This window comes from Sander vitreus, chromosome 3, assembly GCF_031162955.1.
Source record: "Sander vitreus isolate 19-12246 chromosome 3, sanVit1, whole genome shotgun sequence".
In the NCBI taxonomy this organism is placed as follows: Eukaryota; Metazoa; Chordata; class Actinopteri; order Perciformes; family Percidae; genus Sander; species Sander vitreus.
This window is the reverse complement of record NC_135857.1, coordinates 27,983,634-27,998,940: the sequence shown is the minus strand read 5'-3', so window position 1 is coordinate 27,998,940 and position 15,307 is coordinate 27,983,634. Positions and strand designations below refer to the sequence as shown.

At 41.3% G+C, this 15,307-nt stretch overlaps 1 protein-coding gene across 1 annotated transcript in view; it reads right to left on the bottom strand.

The window, feature by feature from the left end:
• Positions 1-15,307, bottom strand: part of LOC144515720 (solute carrier family 12 member 9) — a 62,688-nt gene that overhangs the window by 26,695 nt on the left and 20,686 nt on the right. Inside the window, exons 7-8 of the mRNA XM_078246789.1 lie at positions 6,959-7,116; positions 1,035-1,117 (exon numbers count right to left, since the gene is read on the bottom strand). Of these exons, the coding sequence (XP_078102915.1) occupies positions 1,035-1,117; positions 6,959-7,116 (241 nt within the window). The remainder of the gene's footprint in view (positions 1-1,034; positions 1,118-6,958; positions 7,117-15,307) is intronic.

Sequence of the window (15,307 nt, the reverse complement as noted above, 5' to 3'; positions counted from 1 at the left end):
GAGAGGGACAGAGTGAGAGAGAGAGAGAACGAGCGCAAGAAAGAGACAGAGAGAGAGAGAGAGAGAGAGAGAGGGGGGGTGCAAATAATGACAAGCCATTCAGGCTTCAACACTCACCTCTGATAATGATGGGATTGTCAGGCCTATTTGCTCTAAGATCGTCCACCTCCTTTTTGTCTCTCTATCCTCACCCTCCTCCCCTCTGCCAATATATTTATTTCCTTCACATAGAATACACAATAGAAAAGAAAAAACACTACAGGATTTTTTCTTTTTGCCTTCTTTGGTCTGTAAAAAAAGCGAGTTTGTTTCCGATCAGCTGTTCTAATACTACTGTATATTACTGGCCTGATTTCTCCCTGTTGGTTCATGTTTAGGCCTTTATTTTTACAGGACAGCTGAAGACATGAAAGGTTAGAGAGAGGGGGAATGACATGCAGCAAAGGGCTGCAGGCCGGCGTTGAACCCGCGGCAGCTGCGTCGAGGAGTAAACCTCTATATATGGGCGTGCGCTCTACCAAGTGAGCTACCCAGGTGCCCCGTCGGTTCATGTAATCATTTCTGCATTCCCTTCCACAGTTTTTCAGCCACCACTGATTTTTTTCCATTAACCCTAACCCTCCCAAGTAGATACAGTACATATTTGACCACGGAACACCTTTTAGCTCTAACTTTGTTTGTGACAAACATAGCCTTGTATCTACACCAAATGTCTGTGAATTAAAACTAAAGTGACATTAACGCCAGCAATCTGGGAGTCATTTTGATTCAAATCTGAACTTTGATAGCCAAGTACAAAGGCATATTCAATATTGCTAAAATCCAACCATTTCTGCCTGATGCTGACCAGGAGAATGTATTCACATCAGATCGAAATTAAATAACTTTTATTTAATATGTCATACGTCTATTGAGACTTCAGGCCTAAAGTGGCAGATTTCCTGGGATTTCCCTTTTGATGATTACTGTCAGTTTATCAAGTATGAAATGTCTTTGTTGACTCCATAATTCTGCGTTTGTTTATCTCAACGAACCTGCACAAGGAACCAGGAGAGGAGCACCGAGACCCAGGGGTTACCACTGTGGGACGTCTTCTTAGCCGGAGATAGCACCTTACCTGCAGGGATGAAAAGAAATCTTGCATGAAATATTTTCTGTAGCAACAGCTTCCATTTAACAAGATCGCCATTGACCTTTAAAAGCCACATCAGAGAAACACGGGATAAATTCATGTACTGAAAGGTTTAATCAAAGAAAGAACGTAATGAACTACCAACCTTGGGTTTAATGGACACTTTCTTACGCAACATTCTCTATCAAATGTCAGCAGGCATTTACTGTATTCCCAACACTGAACAATGGTACACAAGTTCTGACACACTGTGGGTGTTAAGTAAATGAAATACCAGATGTCACTCGCATGATGCCTGTTCATTTGTTAATACTCAAGTTTACCTTGAGCTCTCCTATTGATACCTCCTCCTCACTGCATTCCTAATGATTTTTGACACTCTACCTACCACAAGTCTCCATGAGATATTGATGTATTTACTTCATTGATGTATTTACTTCAGGACATTCTCTTTGCAATTTACACAAAATTGAATATAAAATAAGGAACAAAATATTGAAAGAGTGCGGTAGAGGTCTGCACGGAACAGTTTTTCAATCCCATACCAGCTCAGTCTTGCAGGATTTATAACAATGAATGCCTGCTCCTGCAGATATGACATCTGTCTCCCGCCAACTCCTATGGAGATTTAGATCGCTCCTACTTGTGACTGGATATCCCATCCTGCCGGGTAAATAAGACATGTACAAAGACATAATATAAAGAAATGCTAAGGCCGTGTTTAGCACTGTGTGAAAGAACCTAGCCCCCTCAATCATTTCAACAATGCTACACAGACAGCTCCAGTAAAAGAGTTGAACCTGGCTCAACTTTTGATCCAACGCAATGTGATGTCATTTCAAATACATGTAAGAGCACACTCTTGCACTGCGTGAAAAACACAGATGGTTGCCCTCATGACCCTGCGGAACAGAATGGAAAAAGGCCCCTTTTTAATTTCGGCGCGCATGTCAGTCAATCCCAGCTCCGGTCTGGTCCGTCTGGTGTGAGACGCCAGGAGACTTTTGGTACATGAGTGATTGTGTAGATGAAACATCAGATTATGTTGAAAATCAAGCATTATATCAAGTCAAGTCAAATCAAATCTATTCAAATTCCAGCGCTAATCCTAACCTTGAAAACATAACGGTTAAAATGAATTAATTATTTTCCAAACTTTGTACAAACTCTACTTCGAAGACATGACCTACAGTAAGAAACAGGAACTAAAAATAACATTAAATGCTTAAAGTTGAAGCGAAAATTAAAACAAAATGGTAACTGAAACCACAAACAAATGGATTGTGTTCCTGTTCCTCTTATAATTCATGAGGTTTCCTATAGCAACAGATACAGATTCTGGAACATCAAACCTCCGAGCGGCAATGATCCTGTTTCAGTTTACAAATCAGATCACATTTGGACTAGGGCTGGCAATTTCTTCTGTTACTGACATTTAAACAAAATGTATGTAATTAACTGCACTTCTATTCAAGACAAGAGAGGGCGAGAGAGAGGGAAAGCGAGTGGGCGGGCGAGACATCGAGGGAGACAAACTAAGCTGGCACTTAACTTTATTTCATACCTTACAGGGCTGTTTGGTTTGTTGGAAGACAACTCAAATACATACAGCCTCATGACAATGAGTGTTGAATCCTGTGGCAGATCTTTACAGTAGAGGTTCACAGCAAAAATGAAAGACAGACAGGACGGGAGGTGGGGAGGAGAGAGGTGACGGTTGGTGGAGGGGGAATCTGAATTTAAAACTAAATTTCACAGCTGATGAAGAATGGGAATTAAATCAGTGAGACTTTAAAGTCAAATGTGGCTGAGAGTAGTATAGCAGAATGAGTGACTGAGTGTTGGAGGAATGCAGGACCAAGTCAAAGGAGTAAGAGATTAGGGAGTTATAGAGAAGAAAGAAATGGAAGATGTGTGTGATGGCGTGTGTGTGTGTGTGTGTTGGAAAATTGACACATCCATCACTCTCTTTGCATAGGACAGTGGCAAGGTTGCGCTGTGAGTAGCATGCATGAATGACAAGAACCACACACACACACACACACACACACACACACACACACACACACACACACAGTGGTCATACTAAACATTTCATCCCTTCTACAAGAACATTACACATTTATGGTTCCACAGTCATTGACTCTTAATTAAAGAGATTAATCTAAGTTAACCCTTTGGCTGAACAGACAGCTGAACTAGAGCCACCTGCCTTTGCTCCGTCTGATCACTCCACAGAGGAACTCGCACAAATACAGCCATTTACCTTCCCTGACACACGCGTGCACACACACATGCACGCACGTACACACGCACGCACGCACGCACGCACGCACGCACGCACGCACGCACGCACGCACGCACACACAGAAACAGGCCAAATCAATTTGCAATAGACTTAAAGAAGCAGAGGATGGGATAAGGAAGTTGCTCACAGTCATTAATAATGACAAAGCAGCAGGCAGCATGGATTCACACAGAGAGGCAGAGAGAGATGGGAATCGCTCGATATAGGAATGACTGCAGGAATATCTTCATGGCTAACATGCCGACTCAAGGTGTTTTTGTGTTAAACCTTTCAGGGACATTAACTTATGTCGCTCATTGCTTAATTAGTTTCTTAAAATACACCACACATACAATACATATGTAAGGGTTCAGTATTCCTGAAATGAAATAGTTCGTATAACATGTCATCAAACCATGTCTGAAGGCAAATGTGTTTATACCGGTTTAATAATGGCTACTCTTAAGGACAGGGCCAAAATCCTGCTATCATAGCCTCCTCATGGCTCCATCACAATGCCCTCCTAATCTCTCTCCAAAAGCTCTGTCTTTTGCATGTCTTTGTAGTCTGAAAGTTATGCATCAAACAGAAATGGATAAGGTCCCTGCACCTTAGGACAGTCTCTCCTCTAAGACAATCAGAGGGCCCTATTTTAACGATCTGAAACACAAGTATCAAGCGCCAAACGCAAGTAGCTTTGTGGGCGGATCTCACGGGCGCTGTTGCTATTATACCGGCGGGATAAATGACTCTTGCGCCCAGCGCCAATCTAAAATGGGTTGGTCTGAAGTAGCTACATTACTCATAGGTGTGGTTTGGGCGTAACGTGCAATAAACCAATCAGAGCGTCTCTCATGCTGCTGCTGGGGCATTTGGGTTAAGTGGCATCGGCACATGCAGTTCAACATCACATCTCCTTAATGTCATCAATACATCCAATATTCATGGAAATGTTGTGTAAAACAAGGTCATATTTTTCCTTGTATTTATGTATGGTTTGCAAAAATGGGAACCCGCTGGGTCCGTGAGAGGAGAGAAGCAAAGTGTATGCACGGTGTGCACACTCTACATTACGGCCAAGCATGCACCCTTAAAATAGCATCTGAATAACCCGCCACTGACTTTAGACTAGGTTTTTCCTGGTCTGTGGCGGAATTGTTTTCTGAAACTGCAAAATAGCACTAGGGAACGTTTGCGCCGGAACACTCATCCTCTTTTTGCTGAACCGCACTCGGGAGTGCAAGTTCATTCCCTAATTTACCGACAGGAGTCTGTGGAGGGAAAAGGTCTGCTGTGCGTCGGGTGCAAAATAGGAATGATACATGCGTCGGTGTACGAAGTCAATTGTGCTGGGTACAAGATAGGGCCCATAGTTTACTTGGTTGGCCACAGTAAAAAGTGGCGCAAGTAGCTGTGTGAAGAATTAAAAAAAAGAAAATTAAAAAAGAATGGAAAAAGATAGATTGATAGATTCGATAAAAGCATAAAACCACCAAAAAAGTATATAAAAAGAGAAGTGTCTGAAAATGTATTTTTGTTTAACGTGAAGTGAATATATTATGATCTATATATATGAGCTCCATTGAGTCTTATTTTAATCTAAACTTGCTGGTGAGATTTAGAATTCAGGAAGTTAGAGAAATTTGTACCTATTTAGAGCTCAACGTACTGTGCCAACTGTTAGTTTAATAAAAGTGGTATTTTATTATCAAAGTTGGAAATTTTCCATGGGAATTAACGGGAATAAACGGGAATTGAGAATAAACTGGATATTTTTAATATAGCTTGTTATAATACTGTTAGTCCATAACAGGGAACTTAAATGTAACCCATCTTCATCAGCATAATCTTGGTTAAAACAACCTGATTTACTGTAATGCAACTTCAGTTGAATGTCCTCCCTATATTTGTTAATGACATGCACGCACGCAGTAATCAGCATAGGCTACTACATACTTGCCAACATTTAGTTTTTAAAATACAGGAACTTTTTTGGCTATTAACCTATTTATGTTAATTGTATAGCCCACTTGTTCTTGATAGCTGGAAATAATAGACAGCGCTGATGGTTAGCTTAGCACGCATATAACCATAGTAAATCAAAGGCAGTATGCTAGCTACCTTCATATGTTAAGCTAAAGGTCAATGGTTTGGGCTACTATTTAGCCTACTGCAGGGCTATTGAGGCCACACCCACTGCACAGATCATTCTAGAATCGAACATTCTACAGCAGATTGAAGCTGATTGAAGACAGATCGAAGACAGCACTGCATTTGAGCCCAATGACTACATCCAGTCAAGTAAGTTTTGATTACATTACTGAGGTAAATGATCTATTGTTTTGTGGTTTGGGATTCTGAACAGCGATGCCCGTGCTGCGCGCACACACACGAGCGCGCGCACACACACACACACACACACACACACACAGCAGAGGTGTGTTACAACACACAGCACATGCACCTGATTTGCATGAATTACCCAACATTTCCAGTTAATTCTCTTAAATTCCCATTAATTCCCATAAAAGTTTCCAAATTGAAATATTTCCAAAATTCCCCAGCTTAACTTTCCATGAAAAGTGTCCGGAAATTTACCGGAAAATTTCCGCCCCTTTGCAACCCTAGTTTTATGACACATCTGTGTCATGAAAAATAATTAATAAATCACTCAAAGTAAATGAAAATGTCGACTTTGTGTTTCCACAGACAGTGTTTCTGTGCTGGATGGATACACAAGGAAATATGTTTTTACTTAAAAAGACTGTAACTCAGTAACTCACTTGATTTGACACATCATGGTAATGGTACAAAAATAATCCCTCTCAATCATCATTTATGACCCACCAGAAGTGTGTGGGGGTGTCTGGTTCTGCACGGATACTGTGCACACTGCTTGTATTTTCTCTTTTCTTCATATTTTTCTGTGTGTGGGACGTTTATGGGCATCAATAAAAAGCCTCTGGGCCCCATATGGGTGTGTAATCCCCAGCCAATAACAGCGTGCAGGTTGTGCAGCTAGTTCTTATTCCTAGGTATCGCCACTTTGTCACATCCTTCTGCCTTACATACCGACTCACAGGTGTAACCCCCCTCACACACACACACACACACACACACACACACACACACACACACACAGACAGGATGAACAATCAGAAAATAACTTTTTATTTCTCTGATTAACTGCTTTGTTCGTGGCTCCTTCTCTTTATTCACTCCCTAGCTGCATATCCTACTAGTATTTTAGCTTCTGAGCTATGACGTGAAGTGCTAGTAAGTGGACTTTGAGTTCAAATGATATTGTCCAATGAGACCATTCAAAGTATTCAACAGAAAGACATTTTTTAGAAAAAGTTATTTAAACTTTTAATTATGTAATTAACATACAAAAGGGTCTATTTCACTTTGTTCACTGAAATGTCATCAGTGCTGCTCGTCTATGTCCCAAAGCCCGTCTGCCTCTATCCCCCAACAAGAACTCTAACAGCAGTTTTAGAGGACATTTCTCCCCAGCAAGAAATTATTGTGCTACCTACCAAACAAGTCATCCCTGGCCAGGGCGTAGAGGATGCGTGAGGCTCCGATGAGGTTGCTCATGGCAGCGGAGAAAGTGGAGGAATAAACCCCGATGGTGACAAAGGGGTTCCAGATGTTGATGTCTCTTAGGAAGCTGTAATCCCTCTGAAGCAGGACACTGTAAGGATATAGATAATACAATTGAAGAGATCACTTTAAAAAACCTGCATTGAAGTTTAGTTCTGGCATTTACTATGAACCAAGTACAAAGAAAACCATTTGTTTTTTTCAGTTTATGTCTGTGGCATCTTTAGTTTCACTTGATAGTTTTAAGTAGAAATACATAAAAGATGGGAAAAAGATGAGGTAGTTTAACTAATTAAGCAACAGATCAATTTCCGGTACATTCAGGTAAATTCCCTCTGCTGATAAAGACCATGTGATACAGCTGAAAGCTGTGTGTTTGTATTTATAGTTATCATTCAAAACAATTCAAATCCATCCAGTGGGAATATGAATGTCTGCACGAAAGATCTTGGCAATCCAATAGTTCTGTCTGGACCAAAGTGGTGGACCGACCAACTAGACTGACATTACAACCCCGAAAGCCATGCCACTACCATGGCTAAAGATGAATATTGACCCATTCGTTTTCTTGGATTTTTTTTTTTTTTCCCCATTCTTCTTATTCTTATACAGCACTGCTATTTTAAATATTTAAGTATAATTATCGGTATCGGTAGACACCCATCATCTCTATAACCATAAACAGATAACTATTCATTTTATTATATTCATATTGGGAAATAAAAATCAAGTTGTCCAAAGTTGTGTGTCATTTCAAACTCATTTGTTCTGGGGGGCAAAACGTGTCCAATGAAAAAGAACATGATTGAAGAGGAAGTGATGATTACTCTGCCAGGGTGCCTAATGATGAGATCGTGGAATAAGGGGCTCACTCCAGTGTGGGTGGGTGGGTGTGTGTGTGTGTGTGTGTGTGGGAGACACCTTGCACTAGACAAGGAGAAAAAGAGATCAGAGTACAAAAAGCACAGCAGGGTGTGCATGATTGCAGCCTGCCCCCCACCTCTTTTCAATACATCTAGAGCTACAGCTAGAGAGAGGAGAATTAGAGTGCAAAGAGAGTGTTTCTCTCTCTCTCCTGATCCATCTCAATCTGTCTTTGCGTTTCTCACACACAGACACACACACACACACTTTTCCCCTCCCTTATCCCCTCCATCTCCCTCATCATGGTGTTTTTAAAACTCATTTACGTTTTTTTTTCTAGTTTTCTCTCTCAGTTCTCCCCCTCTCTATTTATTTCTACTTGTACCAATTCCCTCTCTCCCTCTCAATTAAGAGTCTCATCACGTTTTCTTTCAGGTCCAGTGATTTTAATACTTATTATCATGGCCCTTGTTAAGTATTGTTCACTCCATCCAAAGATCTGAGAACACTATTATTTCATACGGAGCCTGAGAGGCAGCGCGCGCACACACACACACATACACACACACTTTTGCATTACAACAAATCAACGAAACAAAGGTTCTGCTGAGAAGTTAACATCACCATCGAAATTAGGAAATGCCAACTACTTTGTTTATTTGGCGTGTGTGCCTGTGCATGTGTGTGTATATTGCAGTGAAAGGTTTATGAACCATTCCTGTAATCAGACTCCCTGACATATTCATAACACCAAAGAACTGTTCACTGGTCTGATACGCAGGCACATGATTGGAGAGGAGTCTCATTGTATTTGTTGCACAGAAAAAGGAGTTTCGTACACAAAAAGGAGTGCTAAACATGATGAGGAATTAAAGTGTGTGTGTGTGTGTGTGTGTGTGTGTGTGTGTGTGTGTGTGTGTGTGTGAGGTGAGTGATGATGTGGGTCAAAACTTATAGGCTGATTATTAATTTCTCTGACGTGCAGCAGGAGCAAAATAAATCTTGAAAAGCTTGACATTTCCAAACTGGCTCTGAAAAACAAAAACTGGGTGACAGCGATGACAAATAGTGTGTGTGTGTGTGTGTGTGTGTGTGTGTGTGTGTGTGTGTGTGTGTGTATGAGAGCGAGCGAGAGGGAGGAAGGTTGTTCATGTGTTGGGTCATAATAGAATGAACAAATATATATATTTTTTTTAATTTTGTGTTTCTTAATGTGTATTCATTGCCAAGGGTGTATTGCTTATATGTGACTGTGTGTGGGTGTTTGTATGTGTGTGTGTGTGTGTGTGTGTGTGTGTGTGTGTGTGTGTGTGTGTGTGTGTGTGTGTAGTAATTATTGATCGGATCATCCAGCTGAAATGAGCTTTGCCATCCAAATAAAGAGGAGAACAAAAGCGCGAGGGAGCTGGTGACAGATTAAAGGAGTTCGTTTAGAGAAGAGGAGGAAACAAAGCTGAACAACTAAAAAGGAGCCCGCAGAGATTGTTCGGCCGATTGTTCTCGTTCTTCCCGGCCCGCCCCATCCTTCAGCTCATTTGTTTACCATTTTTATTCATGCCCTCATTTGTGTATTCATGCGTATTGGGTGCGTTTAGGTATATTATTAACAGCAGCATGAAGCTTCTCATCATCAACAGTGCTTAGTCTGCTGTGATCCTGGTCGTCTCAGCTCTTAAAGGGTGAGGTCACTCCTCATCACCAGTAACATAACAATTCAGGATCATCTAGTTTAATGATCCTGAAGAAAATGCCCAATAAACGCTAAAGTGGGATCAGAGCTAGTTACTGAGATGGCTCTGGCTTATGGCTAACATCACCGTTACGCTCATTGCACCATTATGTGACCATTTGTGTCTCTGCAATATGGACATGATGGTCCTAGAAGTCAATACTCCGACTCTGTAGAATGCAAAGGTTAGTCCCTCTAATGAATCTCTCCATCAAGATTAGAAGGACAGCATTTATTTTTACTGCTTTTTTTTTTTTTGGTTTGCTCTTCTCTTCCTGTTTGTAAACAGGGGTGGGCGGATATGGTGCTGCTGTTTTTTTTTTTATTAGCTGATGACAGTCATTATTTGTGCTCTTATATTCAAAAACTAAAAAAGCATTAAAGCTGCACTAATCAATATTTTCTATATAAATTGGCATCAAATGATTATGTTTAATGCAAAAGGGGTCGTTCATGGTGACGAACCCACAGAGAATTATTGCCCAGTTCTGCGCCTCTAAGGTGCTTTTTTAGCCAACTTTAGCTCATTGTTTTGGTTTTTCACCCCCCTTTTCCAGCAGCAACAGGCACCTGCTTCCCACTGTACACTAGGGCTATCAATCTTCCTCTATAATACTATTTGAATTCCTTATTTTATTTAATATTCAAATATTAAATGCTCAAATTCATCCTATTATTAATATTTACGACATTACACAGGTTTATGGATCGCCAATGCCACTATCAGCATGTGCTTGTTGTTACACGTTCTGTCAGCTAGAGGGACTACTAACATTATAATACAAACATTTGGAAACAGGTGATCGCTTTCTTATTAACAATAAAACAGCGGGACAAAATGAATGACTTTAATTTGTCAACTTGAATGTACATCGGTTCAAGCTCGTGAATAAAATCTTTAAATCCAGACCCCTGCGTGATGTTGATCGGTCTCATATCTTTACAGATGAACTGTGTCAGTTTGTCCGATATCACCTTCTGGCAGACAGCTGGTAAGCCCCGTGATGAGGAGAGAGGCAGAAAAGAAGTCATTCTTGCCTGTTTTAGCGGCGGTTCCTTGGACAGATCGCCTAGCTTGTCAGGGTGTAACATTGTCAGGTGTGCCCTCAGGTCGCTCTCCATCATTTTTGATTGTATTGTGATGATGTTACCGCGTGGATGTATTAAGGGAACGTGTACAATTGTGATACCATTCAAAAACTTTATTGTTCAGACGAAACAAAAGCATTTCATTTTCACATGCGTGTAGGCCAAGGCGGCGAGAAAGGCAAGATTGCATATCATTTTTTTTTTTAAATACATAAAAAAGCAATATTCAAATAGTAATTTTAGCATTTGAATAGTATTGATTTTTTAAATATTCAAATTATATTCAAATTTCGGAATTCGTTCCAACAGCCCTACTGTACACCACCTGCCGTGCAGCAAACAGCACGCCAACAAAGTTAGTGACTAGCTGGTGAAGAAAGTCACACATTCCAACAGCTGAGGAGAGTGAACATTGGATTTCCATTTGTCAGGTGGACCAAAGCACAACACCAAATAAATGCTAATGTTGCTTTGGGTCTGTTGAATGTGCAAACAGCATTCAAAAATGATATCTTAAGAGTTGAGCTGCTCCAGAAAAAGTGGCCAGAAAAAAATAAATGGCTGCAGCTTTAAAGATCCCATGAAATGGTATTATTATTTCCTTAACATGATATATTTCCTTTTTGAAACAGGATTATTTGGAACGAAACATTAGACAGTAAGGAATAGGGATGGGTAGCGAAACCCAGTATTAAACGGACCCCGGTGCTAAATTATTAAAGACCATAGTATTGATAAGCTCCAAGGTTACAGGTTCTTTTATTGGAACTTTTTAACGTTTTGGTATAATGTATTATCACGCTGCAGCATCTCCTCTGCTCTGTGTCGGGGCTGAGCTCCTCCAACTACAATTGTTAATGTAAGTGCAATAAAAACTTTGCGATTAAAAAGCCAATACTTTATCAATGCACCATCTGTCTGCAGTATCTCATCCACCACCGCAATGTTTTTTTCGTTTGTTTTTTTAACAATGTCTTTATTGATTTTTGTTTACACTACCGCTATGTTTGACACAAGCACAGCACGCTAGCTCAGCTAAAAGCAAATTGTTAAAAACAAGCAAAAACACAAAAGCTGTCTGTATGTAGTCTGTTTTGGTAAGCTTGCCACGTATCTTAAATCCTTGTAAACTTAGCTGCTGGCTTCTAGTGAACATGTATTACGTTTCTAAGCTTAACTTACTGATATGATATGAATGTATGTTTAACTGGGAAGTTCTGGAATTTCTGGCCTCAAGGTACTCACGGAATTAACTTTAAAGATCATTTTTGGGGCATTTTAGCCTTTAATAGACAGGACAGCTGTAGACGGGAAAGGGGGGAGAGAGGGGGAAGCAATGCAGCAAATGGCCGCAGGTCAGACTCGAACTCTGAGCCGCAGCGTCGAGGACTGACCCTCTGCACATGGGCGCCTGCTCTACCAGATGAGCTACCCAGGCGCCCGATGGAATTAACTTTAATTAGTGACAGCTGATATGACCTGTCGCAGCACGTTTTGTCATTTTAACGGGCGAAAGCATCAGTCAACGCTGGCTAACAATGAGAAGCTGCTGGCTGAATGTTTTATACACTGCTCTTTGTAAGTAAGAAAGACATATTTAAAAAATGAATGATTGAAATCAAAGCAGCATAGGAGATATAGTCTCTACTATGGGTCAAGCTCCAAAACATTGGATCCTACATACAGCTTGACGTCATTCATTAGTTGCCTTATATTAAGTCTCAAGCCCAAACCGAGATACCCCTGATAACATCACTATGACATCATCTGGGTTGTTTTTTTCAAACTTTTAAAAGCTCCTCCAGAGCTTCAGAAAACATTATATAGCTGTTTTCACAGGCTAGTAATCCTCATAACAAATACACTGAAGTCATACGTATAAAATTGGTGGAATGTCCCTTGAATGGCCTTTTTTTTAAGGTCAACAAGATATTTACATAGATCATGTGATTGAGTACTGACGATATTTAGTCATCAACAGAATCAAACCAAGACGTATTTCAAGGTACTGAGTAAGTATGCTTTGTAAAAGCCTTCATCCTAACCAAAACTTAATTGAATGTATAAAAATATAAAGGCAACACCTCAGCAGCAGACATGAAAAGGTGACAATTCTATGTCCCAATTTTCCACCATGCCAGTGGGGGAAAAACAAAGAAGAACTCTTTCGGCAAGCAGAGCCAGTGGCAAAATCCTCAGAGCACACAGAAAACTGAATAGTAATACCGAACATGCTTTACAGCCTGCATCTGGCCCGGTGTGCTTTGAATGAGCTCAGGCCTCTTAAGCTCAGCCGATAATTGGCCGTTGGACAGTCTGGCGAGGTCAGTGACTCAAGTCTTTTCGGTGTGTTCCGTGCCGTCGTCCGTCTGAGGGGCCATCGGCCTTCATTTTGGCCGATTTGACATGTATAATCGGCGGGGTGGGCACTTCCAGCAGTCGGACTCAAATGACCCATCTGATTGGTAGAGTGCTAACCCGGAAACAGGGAGCGGAATGAGCGTGACTAGAGTCTCTCAAAATCTGACGAAAATCTTTTAAACTGACCTTTGACGATCTGAAATGAAGACAGATTCAGCAACTGCATGGCCTATTTCTCGCTTAAAATGTTTTCAGAAACACGTTTCGGTGAACTATTTTAGTACAATATGAGATCGTATTCTGAACATGACAGTCTGTCTTTGAATTTCCGGAGAAACCAGACCCACGTGATGTGTTCGTCCAATCAGCTGCTGGTTTTCATTTTTGGGCGACAATACAGATTAGCGCCACCTGCTGTTATGGAGACGTATTACGTCTCATCGCTTAGATGTGTTCCAAAGCACTTTTTTGACAAACTCGAGGAGACTGATCAGTCCAACTGCCTTTTCTGCCGAGCGTTGGCCATCTGGTCCGTGTGTCTGGGCCTTTAGAGACGACTGAATCGACTCCATAGCAACAAATGCACCAGCACATAACCTTACCCTTTACTGCTGGGATTTAATGTTGGTCTTTAGCCTTACTTCACCTTGACCTTGTAGGTACTTTTAGAGTGTAGCCACGGTACACAGGGGGTGAGGAAGAGATATACAGACACATAAAGAAACAGCGGAGGAAAAGAGGCAAACAGAAGGTAAAAGGGAGGCAGAGAGGGGTTGTAAGAGCCAGAGAGAGGGAGGGAGAGGAAGAGGTAAGTGCTCTCAGGGGAGAAGACTGTGGTTAAGTATTATTAAATGAGATCAATAACTAACAAGGCCTCTGTGCACACACACACACACACACACACACACACACACACACACACACACACACACGCTCCCAACACTTCACATGTACTCTGCACATCTCAGCTTTTTCATAGCCCTGTCTTCCCATGGTACTCTCATCTTGTTTTATGGATCAAATTTCTTTTCCAATTTTTAGCCTCTCTATTCAGTGGCAACTGGCAATTTCCAGCCATTTGTTTGTTTTACTCCAACATCTTTCCACGGTGCTTATAACTAGGGGCTGACTGATATGGGATAGCAATTGACAACCATTTCATTTTCCAATATTCAGGGTCAAACAGCCCTCAGGAAAAGCCTGTACACCATCGAGGCACAATAAAAGTCCCCAGTGAAACACAAACATAAGCCCCTTTCACAGATGCACTGCAACCCTGAACTTATCTCAACAGTACCGAGAGCCAGGGACATGCACAGACATTTTGGGGGACAGACAAAAAAAAAAATCTTCCACCTAGCACAGCTGCAGTGAGTTCTGGCTGTGCTGTGGCCACCGGAGCTGATCACGGCCACAGACAAAAATGCTTGTGATTCTACCAGAGGTGCCGCAGCACATTTCAGAAGCGTTCAGAAGCTTCTCTCTGCTCTGCTTCTGACGGCAAACACTATAGTTACCTGGCTGGCTATCACCAATGAAGACAGGTCAGGGAGACATGACGTCAATTTGCATGCGTTTACTGTGGTTTCTGGGTGAGGTAGAGGCTTGCGCGGTCTTGCAGAATTGGAACTCAAATGCAGTTGTTGAGCATTACAATACGCTTATATTTGAGAATGTATGCCATGGGCCACATAAAAAAAAACTAAAGTAGAAAAAGAAATAGAAAAGAAAATATCTAGCAAAAAGGGCACTTATCTAGTCAGAGGCTAAAAGTGCACGTGCCTGCCTGGAGGAGCTGTATGTGAGATGGTACATGTCCAAATCAGTTGGGCCAGACATTAAAACAGACTTTACCCTGCCAGCTCCCCCGTACAAAGTCAGTGTAATGTCCAATTGAGCCTGTGCATGTGTGAATAGAGCAGATCGTTGTTCGGAGAATCCACAGCGAGCGGGTGTGTGGAAGTGTTGATGAGGTTTCTCAGGCTCGCGCCTAACTGGAAGAATACAAACATCCGAGGCTGAAGAAGAAAGGTTTACACGAAGATGACAAAGAAAATATCTAACTGGTGAGACGACTAGATTTGGGAAATTATGTCATTAAGGGCCTATGCCGAAATAGGCAGAACAAATTCAAGGAAGGGCAAGAGACTTGGTTGTTTAAGAAAGCACCAGAACACCTACTCAATGTACCTTGTGGGGAGATTATTTTCTCAACTGATGTTTCCGAAGGTAAGAATGA